The sequence below is a fragment of the Lemur catta genome, chromosome 3 (assembly GCF_020740605.2).
Source record: "Lemur catta isolate mLemCat1 chromosome 3, mLemCat1.pri, whole genome shotgun sequence".
Lineage (NCBI taxonomy): Eukaryota > Metazoa > Chordata > Mammalia > Primates > Lemuridae > Lemur > Lemur catta.
In genome coordinates this window covers 75,373,763-75,388,527 of record NC_059130.1, presented here as the reverse complement: position 1 = coordinate 75,388,527, position 14,765 = coordinate 75,373,763, and the positions used below count along the sequence as shown (strand labels likewise).

The 14,765-nt window shown below is 40.3% G+C and overlaps 1 protein-coding gene across 1 annotated transcript in view; it reads left to right on the top strand.

Moving 5' to 3' along the window:
• Nucleotides 1-14,765, top strand: part of SGIP1 (SH3GL interacting endocytic adaptor 1) — a 189,455-nt gene that overhangs the window by 100,830 nt on the left and 73,860 nt on the right. The window contains exons 7-8 of the mRNA XM_045547815.1: nucleotides 8,361-8,372; nucleotides 13,769-13,780. Of these exons, the coding sequence (XP_045403771.1) occupies nucleotides 8,361-8,372; nucleotides 13,769-13,780 (24 nt within the window). The remainder of the gene's footprint in view (nucleotides 1-8,360; nucleotides 8,373-13,768; nucleotides 13,781-14,765) is intronic.

Here is a 14,765-nt window from a genome sequence, read left to right as displayed (position 1 = left end):
CATGTATCTATGTGTATATTCAATATAAACCTATCTGAAAATTACTCCTCAAAACAAAGCTTCAGCAACATGGGAAATTGGGGTTTTAATTGCTGGCAAAAAATACTACTGTTTAGTTAGACAAATAAACATAATTTCAGTCCAGATCTTGCCTTAGCCCTTGATTTTTATATAGAAATAAAACATAATATGGACGAGGACAAGGCAGAGCATCAGAAAAGAAGAAGGGATAATGCACAGGTTAACTTGCAGCAAAAAGGATGCTAATCCCTATTCTCATCATGTTGTGGTCTTCTGATAAGATACCATGCTTACAGGGCAAAGAACATGCATTACCCAAGTTTAAGTTGTTGATTTGGCATCTATATAAGTTAGAATATTGGTTGGGCTATTTTGACAGAGACCAAAATAATAATGGCCTAACCAGAATAGGTGTTTTATTTTTCTCCCATACAAAAGTGAAAGCTGATAGGCAGTTCAGAGGCAATAGAGTCCTACTCCAGGGGTCACTCAAAAACCCAGGAATTTTCTGCATTATTGCTCCACCTTTTTTAGGTGCTGCTTTGCACTAGCAAGCACCTCCATGTTTCAGCCTTGAAATGAAGGAAAGAAAAAATGAAAAGCAAGTGGTTTACTTCAAGAGTTTAACCCTGAGGTTGCACACATCACTACTACTCAAATCTCACTGGTCATAATTTAGTCACAGGGATGCATTAGCTGCAAGAGAGTCTGGGAAATGTAGTCTTTTGCTGGATAGACATGCAGCCAGCTAAAATTCAGGATTCTGTTACTAAAAGACAAAGGAAAAAGTGACTATCAGTGGACGTTGACAGTTTCTGCCACTGTGTTTTAAATAATCTCAGATTATTTCAGGGAGTTTATTAGAAAATGGGATTTTTCCCCCATGTGTCTTAAAAATTATTCCTAGAACCTACTGAATCCACTAAGCTCCCTTTTAAAAATGTATAAATATCAATATGTAAATACTAGTGATGCTATGCTGCATACTATCTAACAGCAGGATGAACAGAAACAAATTTCAGTAAACTATCGACTTGTTTGGTTGATATATACCCCTCCACCAATAGCAGTGCTCCCTCCATCTCACAAAAGTTCACTGCTTTTTGATCCACCACAATCCCCTGTACCTGACATAGGGCTTTGTATATCACTGCCACTCAATAAATGCAGTGAGTGACTGATGGAGTGAACGAACAGGTGAATGGGACTGGGTCAAGGACAGAGCACTGGGGCATGTCACCACACTCCAGTTTTTCATCCCTCCGTGGATAACACACTTCAGCCTCCTTTGTTCACCACACAATGATTCACCTAATTGTGCCCTCATCCGGGACACAGATTTTCATTTTGTTCAAACTAGTGATGGAAACCTTATTAAACACAATGCTGAATTTGAGAGGCCTGGGATGTCTACAGCCTTGCCCAGATCTGCCAGACCAGAGACCCTAGCAGAGACAGTGATAGGTTTGGTTTGCCCTGTTCCTTTGGGTGGGCACTGAGGCTTACCACCTTCTTTTCCAAGTGCTTTGGCCATCTGTTTAAATATTCTGCTCTAGAAATTTGTGTTAATAGGAGGGAGCTGTGTAGTAACAGAAAGCGCATAGCGTGTGGATTCAGACAGGTCTTGGCCTGGCTCCCAGGCCTGGCTCCACTACTTTCTACTTGTGTGACCTCAGACAAACCCTATCACTGTTCCAAACCTCTGTTTCCTCCTCTGTAAAATAAGGATAAGAATAATCCTTTTGAAATTTTTGTGCAAAAGATCCATGTAACGGTATCTGATGCGTAATTGGTATGCTGAAATTGTCCATTTCTTCACACTAGTATATATTTATTTTTAATCTAACCTTTTCTCCTTTTTTGAGAGTCATGCACTCCTTTCCCATTTCCAGTCTTCTGACCTAAGAACATACTGTGTTTTCATGTCCTGGGTTTTAATGTATCTGCCTCTCAGGATTGAATTCAGTTAAAGGAGTCTGGGGTTTTCTTGCCTTAAACTTTAATTCTGAACCAAATCTGATCCACCTTTTAAAGGAACTACTTTTAAGTCAGTTTTCTCCATACTGGACATTTGTGATTGACTTTTCTTCAAACACAAATAGACACTTGTACTTACCCCCTCAAGGAGCTGAGGTATAGTGGGGAAGGTGACAGTGCCTAAACTCAGCCTCTTGCTAGCAGTACTGCTTAGGCAAGGTACTTAATAAAACCCACTGGAGTCTCGGTTTCTTTATGTCTAAAGTGGGGATAAGAAACACCTCCTTGACAGGGCAGTTGTTGTGATGTCTGTCTCTTGCTGCTAGCGCAGTATAAAGCCCATCCCCCTAAAGGAGGAGATAGAAAGAGAGGTATGAGATGAATAGTTCTGCTGTTTGCTTCCTTTATACCACACTCCTGCACTGAAGGTGCAAGCAAACCTCCATTACATCATCCAAGAAATGGTTTTGTTCTTAAAAAGTAAAATTATTTTCTGATGGGAATTAAATAAAATAATGGGTGTAAGATTGAACTGTAAGGGAATATGCCTTTACAGAAAAACAACAAAGCCAGACTTCAACAACAATTGAATTGAATTGAACATAATTTCCTTTAAGGAAATGGAAATAGACACTTACTCTAATGATGTCACAATTACTTGAACAAGTGGGCTCTACCTGTTCTTAGCTGATGATCTTGGGCATGTTGCAAAACCTTTGCCTTTGTTTCCTCATGTGTAAATGGGGATAACTTCCAAACCTACTTCACAGGGCTACTCTGAGGGCTCAGTGAGTTAATATACAGAAAGTACTCGTAATAGATAGGACAGTCAAAGATATCTCAGTGTTGTTAGAATTGAGACTAGCTGAGACTAATAAGAGTCTATGATTCAGTTATCTTTAAGACCCCTCTCAGCTAATACTCTGCCATGTATTCTGGCCTAATAGTCTCTGTGGGAAGCTCTCTGTTTCAGGGACGGTTTGGGTAGATAGCAAGGGAATCAAGAAAGAGAACATTTCCTTTAAAGCACAAGGGTTAAGTAGGAAGAACACAGGCTTTTTTGAGTCTGTATCTTATTATCTATGTACCCATGAGCAAGTTCCTTAACTTAGAGCCTCAGATCCTATGTCTGAATAATGGGAAAAATGGTATCTACCTTCTTGGGGTTGGTGTCAGAATGACATGAGATAATGTAAAATACCCAGTTTGGTTCCTAACACCCAGAAGAGACTCCATTAAGTATCAGTTCCCTTAGCAGCTTCACTTTTCCTTCCCTTAAGTTCAGAGACTTGTGGGAAGCAGAAGGAAAATAAAAATAGCGAGGGAGGACTTGAATAAAGTCAAGGAAAAGAAGGCTGATGGAAATGATGTGAAGAGTAGGAGTTGACCTATCCTGGCACGTAGGCTAGTACCTCCTCCTCTTCCCCTGTAAAATCCAGTAGTACAAGGAATCAAAGAGTTTGACATTGCGTTATGAAGGAGCAATGAGGTTTGCAATGCATACTTTGTTTACCAAAAAAATACGGGGAGGGGGAGATAGCTTTGAACTGGAAACAGTCTGGTGTTTTTTGTCTGTTCCAGGTGGCCCACCCACCTTCCCACCCCCAAATTAGCCTGCTAGCGAGCAAAATCCATGAATCTGCCGCTGCTTGGTAACACCACCCCCTTTCCTGTCCTCACTTTGGCAGAAGGTTCAGCACCCCATTGAGTTCAGTAAAAACAAAGAGTCATCAGTGGGGGAGCAGAGCTCCAGTCTCTTACCCGCCCACCCAGCATTCGCTGCTGGTGGAAACACTGCACAGTGCATGGAGAGGCTAAGGATGGCATGCATTTTAGTGCTAAGAGCTCAGCCCAGACCTCATGTGCACAGAGGTGGAAGGCAGAGGCCCAGCTTCAGGTCTACTCATCATGGACAGCTTCACAGGGCAAGTGTGATTTGGGTTGGCCTAGCCCAGGGTTACCAAACCTGGGGCATGTAAGCCACCACACTCCACCCCAGGTCCTCAGTAGACATTGCCCCCAGATCCCAGAGGTAGTCTGAGAAACCCCCTGTGGACAGAGCTGCAGCCAGCCAGACCAAAATCAGAAGTTAGCACATGAGATGACCTTTTTTTTTTTCAGGCCTCATAGAGAAGGATAGATATGGGTTAAAAACTGAGATGTAAACACATACAATTAGCTTAGGCCTGCACAACAGTCAGAATCATCAATATCACTGTCTTCCACCTCCACATCTTGTCCCCCTGGAAGGTCCTCAAGGGCAATAACAGGCATGGAGCTGTCATCTCCTGTGATAACAATGCCTTCTTTTAGAATACCTCCTGAAGGATCTGCCTGAATTTTTTTTTATAAGTAGAAGTAGTACACTCTATGATAACAATAAAAGGTATGGTATAGTGAATACACAAACCAGTAACACAGTCATTTATTATCACTGTCAAGTAATAAGTCCTGTACGTAACTGTATGTGCTATATTTTTAGATGACTATCAGTGCAGTGGGTTTGTTTACACCCTCATCTCCACAAACACGTCAGTAAAGCATTGTGCTGTGATGTCAGTAGGTGATAGGAATTTTTGGCTCCATCACAATCTCATTGGACCACTGTCGTCTGTGTAGTCAATCAGTGATCTAAAAGTCAATATTCAGTGCGTGACCGTATTTATTATTTATTGTGTGCCTCCTTCCTCTACTCCCAAAAGTAAGCTCACTGGAGCTTTTTTGCTATTTCTTTTGTTCACTAATGTGCCTAAAATAGTGTCTGGTATTTATTAGGTGCTCAATAAGTATCTGCTAATGGATTAATAAATAAATCATCCTTTTGCTCCTTGTGAATACCTGACAAGTCATAAGTAACTGATAGGAAGTGGTTATTTTATAACAGAATCTCATTAAGTAAAATATAAAGATTTGGAATACAGCCATCCTATTTTTGAGGCTAAATGATTACAGACTCTAAAAAGATTAGACCTGACTTTTTATGTCTTGATGCAATTCTATGATGCTTAATGCCAAAATTCCCACAGCAGCTGGGTTCCGTGTTCAGCTGTGAAGCAGGTGGGGATGCATTCAGAGCACAAAGCCTCTCTGTAAGGGGTCGTCAAAACTCCAGTCTATGTTTTCTCCATTCACCTCTATTAGCTTTGGCTCTGGGTCTTAAACAGAATGCAGTTTTACGTGTTGCTGATTTCTAACCCCTCATGCAAAAATGTAGGCTTCAACAAAACCTAAGTTGGGTGAAGATTTGCATTACCAAGTCAGAATAATAACAGCTAGAGAGAGATTCTCCATCTGCAGAGGGTAAGGGTCTATGGGTTCCTTGTAAAGCTGTTGGTCACAAGGATGAGCTGCATTTCAACAGGGCTTGCAGGTCAGGAATTGGGTTTTCTTAGGCCATAGGATGGGAAAATGCCTGCACTTATCGCCCATTCAATGGTTTTATTTTAGGTACATGATTTTGTCTAATCCAAAAATTCACATACTCTATTTCCACATAATTACAAGTAAGCCCAGAGGTATATGTATATATCTCTTTCCTGGTTCTCTTATATATATTTTCCATAATTAAAAATGAAGTCTGATGCTATTAGCTCATTTTAGAACAAGAAATATCTTTGTTTTCCCCTAAAGAGAATTGTCGTGTTTTGTGTTTGTTTTCACTTTTGTTTTTAATATTCCGAAGGAACCTATAGGCTAAGAGGCCATAGCGTGGGTGTCGGTAGCTGCTAACAAAGCAAAACATGCTGAGTAAAGATGGTTTAATACATTATGTAGCTTGGGGTGGGAAGGTATGGGCAGGAGGGGAGGGATAGCCTTTATCATTTGTGTGTTGATGTTTATTCTTCTGATTTTAATTAAACAAAATTCATTTAGTTCTAGAAAAGGCTAAGAAATTTACCTTATAATTAGAGTTTAATCCCAAGGACTGAAAGCATGCTGAGAAACATAAGCTCACTCTCTGAGAAGCTCATTCTTTGAGACCTGCTATGCCAGACTGGCATGATCTATTTAATTCTTGCCATTAGAGAGATCCAAAATCTTCCAGGCTGTGTGATCTATGATCTTTAGCTACATTGTTTTTAGATCCCAATGTTGACAAGGCCCTGAAAGTGGGTTCAATCTAATTAGGGGACTTGGACTGTGCCAAGAGCTCCGAGTTGTCCAGGTTCTCTGGAGTTAGACTATCTGGGATCCCGTCCTGGCTCTGCTCCTTGGTTTTGACCTTAGAGCTCCTCTGAGCCCCCTTTCCCTCATCAGTAAGTTAGAGATAATAATGACACCAAGGACATAACGTAAAGCCATAGTATGTTCTCACTAAATGTTGGCCGTCAGTACCATCCTTGTCTTTTAATCCTCACTACAATCCTACAAAGTAGCCATTAACCCTGCTTTACAAATTATTGAATTGAACCCCAGTGTAACTTGCTCAAAGGCATCCAGAAAATAAGGGGTTGAACTAATTGGCATATATAAAAGCTCATGTTCTTCCTTCCACCATGACAACTCCCTTAAAGCTATGTCATTTTAACTCAAAAATTCTTTTTGTCTGTAGATCGAGAACCTAGATCTTGTGAACGTAATTTTTATTTCTCTGTGCTCCTTAACATGGGGCTGGATCTGAAAGTGGCACCAAGGATGCAACCCCCCTCTTGGCACTTAGCTATTCTGAAGCATTAGTATTTGCCATAAGAGAAAATTCCACCCTGGAGATCTGATCACATAATCTGCACTAATGTTTGTACAAAGCGGTACCACTGCCTTAAAACCTTTGTAAGATGTGTTAGCACCTGAGGTCACTAATGGACAGAGAAAGTAACAGTTAAGTGGGAGCTAAGTGACATATTTATAGGAGGGGGCACATGGCTTGGGCCAAATACAAAACAGTCTTATTTCAGAGAGCAATTCCTCTTTCCCTATTTCAAAAGATGCTGTACTTCAAAAATTTGCATAATGTTTTAGTAGCTCCCCAAAAAGAGAATTCCTAATCACGTTTTATGTGCCTACTCTATGCCTCACGCTATGTTTGGGGCTCGAGAGAGTCCATTCATAACCATTACCGTGAGCCAATAGTTGAGTAGAGATAGCTAAATGATACAGAACAAAATAAGAACTGCAAAAATGTCCTAGCAATGTGTACCTTTGTTTTCCCTGAGGCTAATAAATGTCAGGCAAATAGAAAGGGCTTCAATATTTATCTGTTTATTTATTATTGTGAACAAGAGGAGTGGGCTACCATCAAACAAGAGAAGGGAACAATTTATTCTGGCTGGGAAGCTTGGGAAAGGTGTCATGGAAGAAATGTTACTGACCTTGAGGAACCAGTAAGATTTTGATTGCGGGAGAGGGAGGAACCATCGAAGGCTGAAGAGGTGGCCTGGGCAGAAAGCAGGGGAGTGTGTGTGACGGAGGGAGGGGCGGGGGGACACATCCAAGGGCTGCAAGGAGAGTCCGCAGCTAAATGCAGGCTTCATAGACAGGCAGTAGTGGAATGAGGGCAGAAAGGTGAGCTGGAGACCATCATGAAGGCATTAAATGCCGCAGAATGGAGTTTGCATTCTATTTTCTGGACAGTAGGGAGGTTTTTGAAGGGTAGAGTAATATATTCACTTCACTACTTTTGAAAAATGATTCAGGGGATAGTGTGAAGGAGGGATTAGGAAATGAAACTGGAAATAGGACCATTGGCTAGAAGCAAACGTACTGTCAGGAAGAGAAAATGCAGCGTCCACTAAGATTTTGTCAGGAAGAGAAAATGCAGCCTCCACTACGACAGTTGCTGAGGAAATAAGAGAGCATTCTCGGGGCCAGGAGCCCCCAGAATCCTCTCTTACTTGTAATAGTAATTACTAATTCTAAGAATTTGTAATTGTCCATGGAGAATGGGGGAAAATGAAAGAGGGAATCAAAGAACTGGTGGTTCTACCCAGGCTGACGCGGGAGAAAATGATAAGGACCAGGTTCTCTGTCGAGATTGAGTTTCCGGAAAATTGCGTGTTTTAGTTGCATGACCATGCCTGGCTTCAATGCGTTAATGGCATTTTCCAACTCCTTTCAATTTTACAAGCATAATTTTCTATTTTCAAGGCACAAATCCATTTGATGAAAGCAAACCGTTCAAAAGAAAGCCTAGAATGTGCTCACATGGAGGCCGCCACACTTATGCCCTCTGCAGCTTGAACTAAAAACAGCAGCCTAAGAATGATCATAGCACACACCCACAGAAAGCCTATATAAAAGCGGTAGTGCCTTAGAGAGCTGCCTTTAGTCAGGTTATTCTGAGCCTTGAGCTGGTGCTTCTGGAAAATACATTTCACCTCTCTCATTCTTCTCTTTATTTTTCCTCCCCATGCCTACGCTCTTAGAGGAAAAGTCCGGTAAGAAATAAGTCCTTTCCACTCTTTGGCCAAATAGTATCTGTTCTGTTTATTTTCATCATCTGCGTATCTAATGGCTGACTGTGTTTAACACCTAAACGAGGCTGTGAATTTTAAAAACAAACCTTTGTGAACCAGGACAAGGTCTAATTATGCCACATGGGGAAAAAAGGAAGTTGGTTGCTAAGTGATTTTACAACCCTGTTAATAAGGGCCCGGGGTACTTTTGTAACGTTTCACCTCTGTCTCAATCACAGGCATATGATCAAATATTTTAGGTACTAAGTTTCATTTATTGCAGCTTCCACTTGCATTGGTCAAGCTACATATACATGCTATGAGTTAGGCAAACATTTTTTAAATAGATTCTTTTCCTTAATGCACCAGACAATAGCATCCTGAATGCTTGTAAAACTGGCCTGGAAAATGGGAGTAGTAGTGGGGTTCAGGGCCTGGGTTTGGGGGTATTTTTTAAGTAAATCAAAATATCCCCTCCTAGAATTGTCAGAAACTGGAAAAGAGGATCTTTATAAAATGTAAATCACCTTCTGGATGTTACTTTTTAGTCCCAGTGGGTGATTTTTAGTGGCAGCACACATCTGATAGGATGTACCTACATCTTTTTATTTTAGAGCAGCATGGAACAGATTTCAAAAAATAAAAAGTTTATGCTCTCTTCTCAGTTGCCTGGTTTGTTAGGAGCGTGTTCCCAGGATGCCGATGTATGGCTGGCAGAGGTGACCTCTTTGCTGGAAAATATGAAAATATTGTGTTTCCATGTTAACAGCCCCGAGAAGCAGTTGGTTTGTTCAATTTAACTTGCCTAAGTGGAGGCTGCAATAAGTGCCGTCACCTCTTACCCTGCCCGCTGACCCCCTCCTGGCAGACTCTGCACCACGTGTGGGACGCTACACATGCAGAAAGTCCACGTGACAGGACAGAGGCTGGAAGGAAGGCTCAGGAAGAGCACAAAATGGGATCGAAATATTAAAATTGATCAAAATATGGGCCCACATATTTTTGTTTCCAAAAATAAAATAAGCACCTGTGATTGTGATGATGATTATGATGATTACTAAGCTAAAATGGCCCACCACTGAGTAATGGAGAGTCAACAACGTGTCACCTACTGTGTGGCAGCACAGTATTGCTGTGCCCTCTAGTAGCCTTTCCTTAGACTTTGCCAATTTCATGTATTCTCCTTGACCCTGAATCTTTCTCTGAATTAACTGAATTTGGTCAGTTTACATATTAAAAGGACTGTGTGGCCTGAAGTTTGCCTGTGGTGCTTTCAAAATTCTCTGTTCCTCATTGGTGTTCCTCCTGCTGTCCTCACAGCAACTTTAGCTACAAATATACCTCTTCATTTCAGTTGTGCATCTTCAAGGATGTCTTCCCCCCACTCCCTTGCTTCATTTCTCTTTGGAAGTGTCCATCTTGCCAGTTCCTCAGTCTGGTCATCTCTTAATGATACCTACAGTAGTAGCAGGTTCTTTGTTTCTCTTCGCAAATGGAGTTTCAGAAGATCATTTCCAACATGTCTGATTGCATATAATAAGTATTCTCTGTAATCTGACTTGTAACATATATAGAAACAAGTTTAAATATAGACAAACACCTACAAGAGTGGAGCAAATAGATGCTTGCCAGATAGTCTGACTTCACCCAAAGCATTTCAAAACAAACAGGAAGGTTGGCTGGGATCATAATAATAAACATAACAATCATATATTCTAATTCTCTCCTAGGAAATTCTCTAGCATGAATCATTGAATTTGCTATGACTAGATTATGCAAAAACAATCTTTGATGCTTTGCAGTTTATCACCCATTTTCCTCTTTGTTTCCCCATAGCTCCGAAGTTAGCAAATTTGTATAACTTCAAAATATGAGACTGGTTATTTAGAGAATTTGGCAAATAAGACAGAATATGTTTGGTTACTTAGAAATGATAAATGTCTTAAAACACTTTACCCACATTGACTAAGACTAAGGTTTCCTAGTTAACTAAATTTAAATTAATCCTGTTATGCAAAAAATAATAAAGGAAAACTTCAGTGTGATATAAGAACACTGCAGAGACTACAAGGGCATAGGCTGCAGTATCTTCTTTTAGGGAGACATATTCATATTGAAAATTATGTACATTTTAAAAATATAACATGTTCTAACCAAAGATTTTCATTCCAGTGACCAAATCATAAATTAGCAGTTTTCACCCGCTTTGAAAATAGCCTCAAAGTACAAAGTAAGAGTTATCTCTAAGTTGAACACCAAAATAAAAGTAGGATGAAAAATAAAATGTTCCAAAACCTTCTTCAGAATGCATTAGAGGACCAAGAGAAATCTAGGAATTGAACATTTAATGTTTAATTAGGAATGTAGAAAATTTGTCCAGAAAACAAGAAGACCACTTGCAAAGTCTCTGAGTAATCAGATGTAGAAATGAAGTAATACAAACAACAGATAGAACTCACTGAGAGCTTATTATGTATGATACAAATGCCTGCAATCAGAGACGAATTGACCACCTGCAGATTCTGAACAACTGAATAGGTGTTTTGTTTGGTTGTACAGTTAAAAACAATTTTAGCTCACATTTGAAAACTAGAACATTTCAAATTTTTTTAAAACTCTGGGTGCTCATCTTCTTTCCAAAGATCTGGCAGCACTAAGCCCACGTTCTCGCGTGGCAGACAGGAAACGCGTAAATAGTGGCCAGTTCACCAGTTTCATGATGCACATGTGCCCTGACTCCCGGCACCCACCCCATGTTCCTCACCCCTGGAAGCATCTGAGTTTGCAACTCTGGACATGGATCTCTCAGCTTATCAAATATATCAAGACCAGATATTGAATTAGTTTTCTTCTGCCTTTGAAGAAAATTCTATATACTGGTAGAACCAACATTACACGCTAAAGTCTTTGACATTCTTGGGAAATGAAGGGGAAAGGGTAAAATAAAATTTTGAACAGGCAAAGACCCTTACCTCCTGGCTGATAATAATTTTGCTGTCCTTGTCTGGCAGAGCCTAAGTTGTCTTATTCTCTTTAGTGGTGATAATTATTGTATATAAAGCCCTTTCATTTAACTTCTGGAATTCTTTTCCTTTTGAAGGTTTCAGATCGCTGTTAATTATAGATCTTGAAGCCTTCTGGATCTCTGCTCTTTGTACAGCTTCTAGCTGTCCCTTTTGGGTTCTGTTTAATCAGCCTGTGCCTGTGTGAATTTGAATAGCTATTCCTTGATGAAGGCATTAGCAAATGCATATAGAAAGAATACAAGCAAAAGCTATTGATTAAAAATGTAGATTTTTTAACTCATTAGAAATTAAGATATGACTTAATTTGAGTACATTAATTTATTTGAAATTATTTTGAAAAGTGTTCTGTATAATCTTAAATTAATATAAAGAATCTTGTATTTAAGGCTCTGTCTCTGTATGGTTGCAATCTGCATTTTATTTTGCATTATTTCTCATAATTTCATCTTGGAGGAACTGTGTCACTTTTAGTCCCCCATTTGCTGTATTTTAGAAGTGAGTCATTTGTCATAAAATTCCCACATTTCCTTCTTTAGAAAAGAACTTTAGCCTTGTCACTAAAGAATAATAAAGTCTAAATCTTCATATAAAAAAGTGTTTGAATGTTTCTCAAGGTACAGTATGAATTAGTCAGTAAGAGAATTCAAGTCCAGAAAGTGTCCTTTTTTTTCTAATTTTATTTAAATTGCATCTATGCATATAGAAAGGTTTCTAAGAGAGGTAGAATCAGTATGGTGCAATACCTGGAAAATAAAGCAAATAAAGTCTAAAATATTATAAGTAAAATCGACTGGAGTAAATATGTCTAAAGTCCTGGCAACTTACAAAACTGGTCTGAGAAATAACCATTCCTGGATGTTAGCCACAATGGCTCTCTGCTTTAGGAGTCTTCCAACAATGTCGTGCTTGGTATCATAGAAAGTACAGGAGCGTGGAAGATCAGAGATTTTTTTTTTTTTTTTTTAGACATAGTCTCACTCTGTCACCTGGGCTAGAGTGCCATGGCATCAGCCTAACTCACAGCAACCTCAAACTTCTGGGCTCAAGCAATCCTCTTGCCTCAGCCTCCCAAGTAGCTGGGACTACAGGTCCACACCAGGTAGATGGGGTCTTACTCTTGCTCAGGCTGATCTAGAACTCCTGACCTCAACGATCCTCCTGCCTCAGCCTCTCAGAGTGCTAGGATTACAGGCATGAGCCACCGTGCCCGGCCCAGAGATCTAAATTCTGTCTCTGGTTCTACCCATTTACTAGATGTGTGTCTCAGAGCCTCACTCTCTTCTCTCTATCATAAAGGCCATTGGACTAAATATCCACGGAGGTCTCCCAGGTATGAAAGGCTGCAGGTTTTTGTTTCCTGTCTATGTTCTGAAGAGTAGACCATCCTCTTCATTTGCACAGATTCCTAGCTACTTTTGTGTTTGTGCTCCTGGCCTGGTCTTGAGAGGTAGCCTCTGGTGAATCCATGGATGAGTCCACATCCTGAAAGTGAAACGCTGAGCAACATCCCCTTCCCCATTCACGTCCTAATCACTCTAGTAAGGGCAGAAAGATCCTAAAGAGGGAGCCATCAGAGACTGTTGGGGAAAATGGACAGCAGCCGTAATGAAGGGTTGAGGAGTGAAAGAAAGAAGTTGTATGTCTGCTTGCGTTTTCCAGGCATACTCTGGTCCACCAGTGTTCTATTGGGGTTGGATAGTTTTCATTGTTCCCACCTGTGTGTGTCAGGAGCTCCTCACCTTCCCCGTCACATTCCTCCCCTTTGGTAGAGGCTGCCAAATCATCAGGCCAAGAACACATACATACCAGAAAAAGTACTCATAAGCACATAGAACACTAAAGAGAGAAGCCAGACCAGGGAGAGTGCACTTTAAATCCTGCCTCTGACTTTTTGGAGGTCCCCATGAGACCCTAACTATGTGGGAAATGCTTTATGTCTGTGATGTTTGCTAACACCCTGTTGTACAGAGGAACAGTTTGCCCCATATTGTTTATTCTCTAAGTTTCCGCTCCGCAAATAATCTGGAGAAAAACTCCTATGGCAAGACATTAAAAACTGTCAGTGACATCTACTTGTACATTTCTGCTTTGTTGTTATGTACACATAACTAAAACTTGCACATCCACATTAGCAAAGCTGCATTATACACTGGACAGTCTTTATGGTTCTGCAAAGGCTCCTGTGGTTTAACTAAGTCCTAAACACGATGACTGCCTCTCTTCCTTTGGCCTAATTACTCGGAGTGTATGTTTGGTGAGCTGTTTATGAAGTCTTCTATTACCCAAGCCTGTTGACTGATCCATCATTCTCTGACTAGGTGTCTGTTCTCTCTTCCTTTTTGCTGATCACAGAGGCGCAGCCCGGTAAGAACTCTCAACATTTTTACCTTAAACATGTATAGAGAAAATTGCTGCCAAGGCAAGGTGGCCAGGTTGGTTTCCCATTAAATTTACGATAACCCAGTGTGAATGAAGCAGATGAATTAGGTTTAGGGGTTGGAAGCCTCTGACCCTCTAAGTGTCAAGGACATATTTTAGAATTGTCAGAGCACTTTTCCATAACAAACTAAATTAATACATGGGAATCCCAACTCCTAGTGCTAAATTTGAAAATATGTGTGTGGGGGTTGTGTGTATGTGTGTGTGTGTGTATGAAACACCAGGAGACTGACCAGAAGGCATGATAGAAGTTGACAGCAAAGTGATAATGAAGAATAATAAAACAATAAAGATTGCAAGGAAACAATTTTTAAGCCACATTGTTTTTAAGCCTGAATTCAAAATATATCCCTGGACCACAACTTACATTGGTCAGTGTGGGCTGATACGTAATTCTAATTTCCATCTGGGGAGAGGGAAACACACTGTCAAGTCAATGGTCCTGGGCTATCACAGAATTCTAAGTAGATTTCATCACTGAAGACAAACTTGGAAGGTCAGATCAATATTAGTTTGCATTGTTCAAAGTGGATTCTCAATCATTTTCCTCAGGTTGAAGAGTATGATGAACTTAAAGCAACAAAAAGAAAGGTCTTTGTGATGTTTTAAATGAACCCCATCTACCTGGTCAGTCCCTTAAGAGAGGAAATGGAACTGAAAACAACGCTCTCTGAAATATCCATAGGCCTGTGTCAATCTGATTAATCAATTATCATTTGAGGCAGCTACCCCTCTCCAGGTGACAAGTCGGTAGTTCTCTGTTTAAACCGTGTCAACTGAGGTTCAAAGGTGGCATCTGAAGGCATTGCTATTTGGATGTGGGTGATTCCAATCCAGCTGCTAAGTGACATCCCAGATTAGGACAAGTTATTCTTTTTTTAAAGAAAAAGAGTAACTTCATTAATTCAAA